General features: G+C 30.2%; 1 protein-coding gene across 1 annotated transcript; it reads right to left on the bottom strand.

The window, feature by feature from the left end:
* Positions 1–2,278: 2,278 nt before the first annotated feature.
* LOC124533168 (immunoglobulin-binding protein 1) lies at positions 2,279–8,511 on the bottom strand. Its single transcript, XM_047108339.1, has 7 exons — positions 8,287–8,511; positions 7,571–7,779; positions 7,279–7,393; positions 6,697–6,922; positions 5,744–5,897; positions 3,742–3,826; positions 2,279–2,507 (listed from the first exon to the last, which is right to left on the bottom strand). The coding sequence occupies exons 1-7, from the start codon at positions 8,413–8,415 to the stop codon at positions 2,397–2,399; spliced, it is 1,029 nt and encodes a 342-aa protein (XP_046964295.1). The 5' UTR covers positions 8,416–8,511; the 3' UTR covers positions 2,279–2,396.
* Between the last annotated feature and the right edge of the window lie 793 nt (positions 8,512–9,304).

Below are 9,304 nucleotides of genomic sequence, written 5' to 3'. Positions count from 1 at the left end.
ACTTTACAGCGTTCGTGGTCACGGGTAGACCCGTTTTATTTCAATGTGTAATCGCGAAAATTTAAGACAACATTACATTACATATGCTTATTGATATTTCAATAACAATCACATTAAACGAAATGAAAATATATTAAAAGTGTAAATGATAACGATAAAATTTAAGCTTTTCACCTACAACCATTATTAACGATTGTTTTAAGCTAGCTTCAACTGACTACTTACTCTAATAAACATACTGTAAGCCGGCCTGAATAGACATGAATCTTTGTATTGATAAAAAGTAATGAAAAATGTATGAAGCTTTATTTATACGTAAATAATTTAACATGCAACCACTGACAAAAACTTTACAGTAAAAAATATACCAATCGGATACAAATACATATTTACCGACAAAACTAGACATACATTATTATTATTTTTATGTTAATTTAATAATTCAGTTAAAACAAAAACTTTTCAAAATAATTTTAGAGAATGAGTCATTATTGACACAAAGTAGAAATAAACTATGTATAGAACATAAATCGAATATAAAACAGTAGGTATACATATTTTCTAAATAGATTTAGAAAATATGTATACCTACTGCATAAATATGCAATAATTATAAAATAATATTATATTCCGATGATAGAATCAATCCTATAATTTGTATTTAATATGATTTTGGAAACCCTAAAAGGTCAAGTAAGTACCTACTTAGTTAAATTATTTTCGTTTACCTACTAAAGTAACTTAAAATTGTACACTAAGAGTAATCCAAATGTAATGTTAATTTCCGTTCAATCTCCATCGTGTCTTCTCAATCGCACGTGACATTGGCGAAATAATCTGTGCCCTCCGTGCACAAATAAAAATAAAAGAAATAGTCATCGTAAATTCGAGAAAAGTATTTAAAACTCTTTACATATCTGTACTTATAGAGTATCTCGGTAGCTTCAATAAAAATACTTTATTGATTTTGACAAGAGATTTATGCGCAATTTTTTTTTTTTATTTGATTACATTAAAAATACCTAAATAACACGATAAAATGTAAGTTATGGTCACATTACGGTTTATTCCTCGTGAGCTGTTTAAATAAACAAACAATTAATTTACGAAGTTATTCTTGACCTTTTTAAAAATCAATGATATTTGATGCCTTTTGAAACTCTTTCTAATTATATAAAATAACAAAAACTTTTTGAGCGTCGAACTTGACGTAAACGCGTAATGACACACGTCCTATCGATAGCACTTTCGATTACCGCCGCGGGGGAGAAAGCTCGACAAGTACGAATATTACAACATAACAATGTTCTTACGCCGCAAAGTATATAATTTTAGACATCATTTCATTTATTATTGCTTCATTCTTAAGTGGATTTTTTATGCAATGATTGATAACAATTTTTTTAGCTGCTAATTAAATTTTTAGAGGATTTTCAATACTTTCGAACCTTAAATATAATAGAAATGCAGATACTACTTAACACAACAATATTTAGTCGAAAGACAAACGTCTTTTATGGCTGAAATATTTTATTTATTACCTTGTTTAAAGCCTGTTAGAAGTAACAAAGTATTTTAATGTTATGTTACTTTGTTACTTTACCTTCACCGCGAATGAAATAAAAAAAAAAACATTGCAGACCGTTTAATAGGTTAGTTAGGAAAACAAAATGTATGATATTTTTTTTCCTACTATCGGGCGTTGTGATTTCAATCAATCCCGACGACTGGAAAGTACGTAATGATTAATGTACTGCCTCATTGATCTAGTGGCTCGATATAAGATTGCAGATCCCGAGATCCCATAAAAAGTTAAGAGGTTTTCCAAGTGACAATTTCTTAATACACTCCTGGAGTTTGGAAGTCAGAACAATGCAATCCCACGAAGCACATAAAAAAGTTTATCATACGCCTGAACTCTTTCCTCTTGGGTCGAATTTGCTGTTCCCTCGGGATTTTGAGAATAGAAAATGCATATGCGTTTGCGAACACTTGTATACTTTAATTCGGTCCTGTGTACTTGGTTGGCCCCCGTAAAACTTTACAATAAATTATAGTTATTTAATACATTTTAAAAAATAGTCTTAGACAGGAATTCTTTGTAGTGCAACCTACTAATAGCAATGTCTGAATAAATCAACCATATTATGATATTAGAGCAGTATACCATTTTAAAAAATATTAAAACAATAAACCACGCCCACCGCCGGATGTCACAACAATAATAAAACAAATGATATGCTTATATTATATTTGACAGTCCAATAAAACTCGAACAAAACAACAACATTTTATTAGTAATAAGCTTGGGTGACATAGATTATATATTGTCCAGTCCGAGACTCATCAAACTCTATGGTATCTGTGGCATCATTTATTGTCTGTAACCGTTTGCATTAGCTTCTGTTGTATCTGTTTCCCCATCCCCTGCGGTGGTCGTCTTTGTATTCGTCCATGTTACGTTTCCTCTCTAGCTCCTCTTCATCGTCATCGTCAACCAAGTTCTCCTGTTGTAAAAATATATTAAATCAAAATTGACTATTGTTTACACCAAAGTTTGCTTATACAACAACAACAACAACAACAGCCTGTAAATTCCCACTGCTGGGCTAAAGGCCTCCTCTCCCTTTGAGGAGAAGGTTTTGGAAAATATTCCACCATGCTGTTCCAATGCGGGTTGGTGGAATACACATGTGACAGAATTTCTATGAAATTTGTCACATGCAGGTTTCCTCACGATGTTTTCCTTCGCCGCTGAGCACGAGATGAATTTATGAAAAGTTTGCTTATAATTCTTAACATATAGATATGTATATACAATAATGTTTGCACGATTATCTCGATAGGAACCAACAACTCAAAAATCTTCCCTTAGCCCCAAGTAAAATGCTTTATGTTGCTGTTTTAATTTTAATAGAGAACGAGATAGTATTATATTACGTGTAATGTTATCAACGACGACTAGTTATGCAAGAAAAGCATTCGCTTTGCACTGGGTAGCTGGCCAAGCCAAATAATCGAAGTGATATAAATTGGAACTATCGAGAAAGTCAAGGTTGAGCGGTAGGTGGGGAGGGGCACTGGCGAAACAGGTGGTGATGATATTTATAAGTTTGGCAATTACCCTGTATATCAATGAATAATTCATTGATATACAGGGTTATTGGTAACTCGACATACATCCGTTAGGAGGTGATAGGGGGGACTATTTGCAATAATTTTAACTCCCATATGCATGATTCAAAATTGAACCATTTTTGAATTATAACGATTTTTAGATTTTTTCAAAATTTGTCAAATTTGCAACTTCAAAAATTTATTTAGACAAAAATATCAATAAAAATCGATTTTTTTTCTTGTGATTTATAAAAACGAATAAACAGTGGATATTCGTCAATATTTAAACAATCATTATCAGCCCAAATTTAAAAATTGGAGACGGAAAACGATCTATCAATTACCCCTATCACCTCCTAGCGGATGTACGTCGAGTTACCAATAACCATGTATATATATTAATACATAAATTGTAATGAAATTGAAATAAAACAAAAATCGACGATTAAGAACAATCTCGTTTAGCTCTAATCCCATATCAAGCAGTTACATGCTATACCTTTATATTGCACTTTTGAGGTGGTCTGATTGTCGGTCAGTCCACTTTTTGTGCATTCTATGTATAATAAACCAAATATAAAAACAAACAAAAATTTTTCATTATTATGGAGAGATTATAATTACTTTTCTGATTTCTTCCGCGTCGTCTGCATCAGCGTCAGCTGTCTGGATCGTCGCGTGCGGTATGTTGGTACCCGAACTAGGAAACCTTGGGTGGAACAAAAACAAATGAGTATATATTACATAATTAAACGTTCATAAAGTCAATATAATTATATCAACATACTCATTAACACATTATAAATAGCGAAACAAAATATAAGATATGAAGACTGGTGAAGTATCATGGTACAGGTTCTCTATGGAACTAAAGGCTTATTAAAATGTTGCTAGTCAACTTTTTAAATTAACTAATTAGGAAGTCACAAAATCTAAAACGCAGTAACCAATTAAATTACAAGTATAATATATATACAATGAAATGTATATATCCTGTGTGAAATAAAAATACATACTCCAAGCATTTTTATACGCTACATAATCTTATATAGAATAAAATACTGTTTCTAATAATTTTTTATTGCGAAAGCTATAAATATATAATGTCGCAGTGTCTGCGGGATTTTATCTAAGGACGGATCAGATTCGAACATTACGTACGTGAGTTAGGTTAGAACTTATAATGCTAGAATTTGTAACATTACATAAGTAAGACAAAAGAATCGACCATTACAGTGAGTGAGTCTGTAATGACACAACTGACCCTTCTTGCTGCAAGTGAGGAACCGTCCTAAAAAGCAAACAATTTGTCCTGAGAATGTTGCATTGAATTTGCGGAATCGAAACCACGGTGTAATAATTACTATACTCCATCCAAATTCGATGTGGAACGTTTAATAACAAAGCGTAAGCAATCAACGTCAGGCAGATGCTCAAAACATTTTTAGAAACATATACAACAATTATTTTTGATGTTAATCAAAATTAAAATTGATGATTAATAATAAAATATTTAAGACAAAGGACTAAGCGCATTCTTGGTTATAATTATAATACTTATGATCATCTATCTGGAATAATGTAGATCTCAAAAATAATACCTCCAATTTTAAAATTATATCAGAAATTACCTCGTAGTTATATAATTCGCTTTATTAACTTCATCTATCGCCTCCCAAACGACAGGACTCATTTAGATTAATTTTGTGTATATTTCAATGGGTCAATGGGAGGTTTGAGATTACAATTGCTTTAATACTGGAAAAAGCAACGTCTGTTGGTATGCTAGTGTATTAGTATGTTTTTTAAGCATTAATATTTTATACTTTATTCGGAATGCGCGATAAGTATATATTTTTATTTCAAAAAATTATAATCAAAATAAACTTTATTCAAGTAGGCTTTTACAAGCACTTTTGAATCGTCATTTTACAATTAAGTAAAGCTACCATAACACAATTGAATAACTTTATAAACACAATTTATATTGTAATATATTATTTATATTATAATATAAATTGTGGTGAAAATGTTGTGGTTATACTACCATTATAATACGACTAAAATATACACCACCAATTACGAAGAGCCTGTATAGCTATTATATACCTTCCTAAATCTGCCACTTGCTTAAAAAACACTCCAAATGTTACAAACCTGCGATTTCTTTACGTCAGTATTAAAATATAGGGTTGTTAGTTTTGTAGAAATATTATAGTGGTAATTAAAGATTTTTAAACTTTTATTTTAAGCTAATTTTCATTATTATATTTTATTAAGAGTGTATCAACCCTAATTATGATAACTCATGGTTTGTTTACTAAAATTCCAGATCGAATGTGGCTGGAGTATAGTCTAGTATTTTAACGATATTTTTATTAGAAACAGCGAGACTTATTTAAACGTAACCCACATTGCTATTTTTTTCCGCATAAACAAATGACTGTCGTAGATATATTATAACTATAGTATCATATTTCTACATTCGTAAAAGCTTCGGTAACATTACAGTTCGTAATGTCACAGTTCGATTACAGTATCGATCGAATCGATAAATTTCAAATGCCGGTAGAAAACAATAGAATCGACTTTGTTATTCCCTTTCAGATATGGCATAGCGACTCACACTCCGTCCCGCACCCTCTTGTCGTAGAACTCCTCGACGGTGAGCGTGGGCAGCGACGGGTAGCCGGCGCCGAACACGGCCTTCTGCACGGCGTCGCGGGTTATGATCACCGGCTTCAGGGGCGGCGCCCGTTCCCGGTGGGACGGTTTTGCTTCTAGAATTTTCCAGAACAAACGATATTATTAAAATTCATCTGAAATTATAACCAACATTTGGATATGAAAGTATAATAATCTATGATGTTGATGAATAAAATAATATATATATATTGTATAATGTATTATTGTATAAATATTTTATTCAAGACATGATGGTTGCCTTAATTATTCCAATTGTGTAGTTTGATTGCATGATTCAATGTAATATAGTATAATATTTGCATACCAAATCGGTTAATATGATAAGGACATAATTATTGTAAGATCTTATGTAACCATATTCTTGCAAATAAATTTCATTTCATTTCATTTCATAACCAATACTTTAAGCATTCAGAATATATCCTTGAAATACTTGTGATTAACTATGCCCTATTGCATTCATAGAAAGAGTAGACATAAATAAACCATACATATACTTATTCTGGTTAGCCCTTATTGAATAATTTTATATTATTTATCACAATAAATTTAAACCAATTCATCATCATCATCAATGCAACACCAACCTATATGAATTAAGATTTTGTGTCTCTTGTGCCCGTAGATACACTGGTATAATTTACACTGGTATAGTTTACACTGCCTTTAATATACCATGTATTCAAAAATTGATTATCAATATACTTAAAACATTTACAACACATTTTTAAATATTTATGGCACTTGGAAAGATTTCTGATTTAGTACCATCAAGGTAAAGAAGTCAACACGCAACTCAAACAGAAAATAATTTCTAAAAGATAATAATCACATTGTAACCAATTAAATTTGATAATATAAGATAATATGTACCTCCTGCATGTTTTGCCATGTACTCTAAGATGGGTCGCTCTTGTTCAATACTGCTTATTTCATCGAGGGCCTGGTTGACATAATTCAACAGTAATGTAGTGAAGTACTGTCTCTTCGTGTCATCGTCAGCGTTCGGTGAGGACATGGCTTTGGATAGAGTCCCCAGTTTTTCTTTTAATTCCTTTACCTCCTTGTACCTTTTTATTTTTGCTTCTCTTGTCATAACCTTCAATTGTTTTATGGTATTTTATTATATTAAATTATAATGAAGATAAAATAAACACTAATGATTTTATGGTCTAATTTAGATGAATATTTGAAGATTCATAGAATATTTTAAATATAAATTGCAAGCCTGCGATTAATATTGTGATGCTTCATAACAATTGCATACATTAAAATAACATAATTTGATGAAAAAGTGATATAGAATATGATAATATTATATATTTGATACATGTTTCTGAAAAAATTAAAATATATAAATAAAAATCACTAATAATGTATATAGTACATAATATAAAAAAGATAAAAGGATATAAATATAATAAAGCCAAAGATTAAAGAAGAAAATATTGTTACCATACTGGCAATCTTGGCTTGTTCAGTCTGTGACCTGTTAGAAACTTCGTTGTTTGTAGTCTGTGGCACCTCTACATCTGTTACACCATAATCTTTGCACCTTTGTAAAAAATCTCTGTAAATTAATTTATTTTATTATTATTTTATTCTTTCTACTTTTGATTTTCTCTTTGCACTTTTATAAAGCTTATCTTATCTCATTGAAATAATTACTTTAAAATGCAAATTAAGCCTTGTAAAATTACTATGCTATTTGAAATATTAATTTAAAAGCATAGTTTAAGTTACATACTTAAAATATATATCTGCAACATTAATAACATCTTTCCGAGGTTGGTTGCATAATTTTAAACTGAGAGTTCCGAGTAAAGCTGGTAGCAGCAGGTACTGTAATGTTTCTGTAGGCAACTCCTCTAGACTTTCATTTTTACTAAACATCCCTGATAGCGAGACTAAGTTAGTTGCTTTTTCAAACTTTTTAATTGCTGATTTTATACTTATCTGAAATCAGTTACAAAAACATATGAGGAAATGGTATTTTATTCAGAAATTTATTCATATTTGTCATCATAATAAAAATGTATGCATTATAATCATAATAAAAATATTTTGCAGATCAATTTATTTTTTGTGAGCAGTATGTAAGGTAATAGGAACCTAAGCAGACCTACAGTAAGTCGAACAACTGACAAATAATAATTTTAAATTTACTTTACTTTAATATGTAAACAAAACACCTATTAAAAATAAATTTGTAATGATATTTTCAAACTAGATAAGGGTAAATTGATGTATACAATAATCTTGTACTCTCAATTGGTAACAATTGAGAGTACAAGATTATTGTATAGTTATTCCGAATATTCTAGTTCAATACCATTAGCACATTTATACTTGAAAGGATAATAACTTTTTTCTGATAATAATAAAAGTTTTCAAAGCTAGTTTTAGGGTTTAGTAATTTGAACAACATTGTGGGATCTACTCTAAAACCAGAAATCTACTTACTTGCACCGGGTCGCTATTCGTAGCTTCGTTACCATTTTCTATCTTATCAAATAGCTTCATGGCCTGATCGAAAATTTCTTTCAGCGATTCTTCGTCTGTAGACGAATTAGCCACATTTTGAGACATCATTATAATAACTAATTTGATTAAAATATATTGCGAAATACTAATGAAAATAACTGATTGTTTTTTCCAAGTTGACACTGACAGATGATCGCATTCTTGCTATTTGATTATTTTGACGTACAGAACATTGCCATTTGAAAAAATATTTTACTCCTAATTTACATTAAATTTATAAACAAATCACAGGTACTTTTAAATAATTTAAACAATAAACATCTAATTATTTAAAAAATATAACTTCCGATTCTATAACATCCTCATAGGGAAACAAACTAATTAAAAGTTGTGTCATAATTGTATTACTGTTTTAATACAGCTTTAAATGTTATTACACGCTTTTATAAAGGGAGATCACATTCAACATGAAAACTAACACAAAGAGTAAATAATAAAAACATAAATGAATTTATTAATTTTCAATTTTTAAATATATTTCTTGTACTAAAATAATTACGTATCAATAATACTATTATACAGTTAACATAAACCTAAAGAATACTGGGGCTCGTGTTGGACTCAGCCTCCTCACCGTATGTCTGGTCACTTTTATCAGTCGACGTGGTACTCAGTCTGTACCGTTATGCATCAGTCTCAAAATTCTTAGATATTATTTTCTGTGTCAAATTTAACATCAACTTGGTTTTATAACCAACCAATAATTAACGTTTTTGAATTGGACTGCTTCCAAGAAGATAAATTAAGATAATCGGAAATTAGATTAATAGATAGCGATTAATTAAAAGAGTGTATTTGAGTGTATTATTCACTTTACATCCATCTATTAAAGTAACAAATATTGGAACACGGCGCCTGTTGGAATTATGTGCTATATTTTACGTTAGCCGTATTTTGTAGTTTATAAAAGGCGTTCAATTTAACAAGTTGCGTTCAA

The sequence above is a fragment of the Vanessa cardui genome, chromosome 1, assembly GCF_905220365.1.
Source record: "Vanessa cardui chromosome 1, ilVanCard2.1, whole genome shotgun sequence".
Lineage (NCBI taxonomy): Eukaryota > Metazoa > Arthropoda > Insecta > Lepidoptera > Nymphalidae > Vanessa > Vanessa cardui.
Note: the sequence above shows the minus strand (reverse complement) of the source record. Positions and strands in the feature narration are given on the sequence as shown.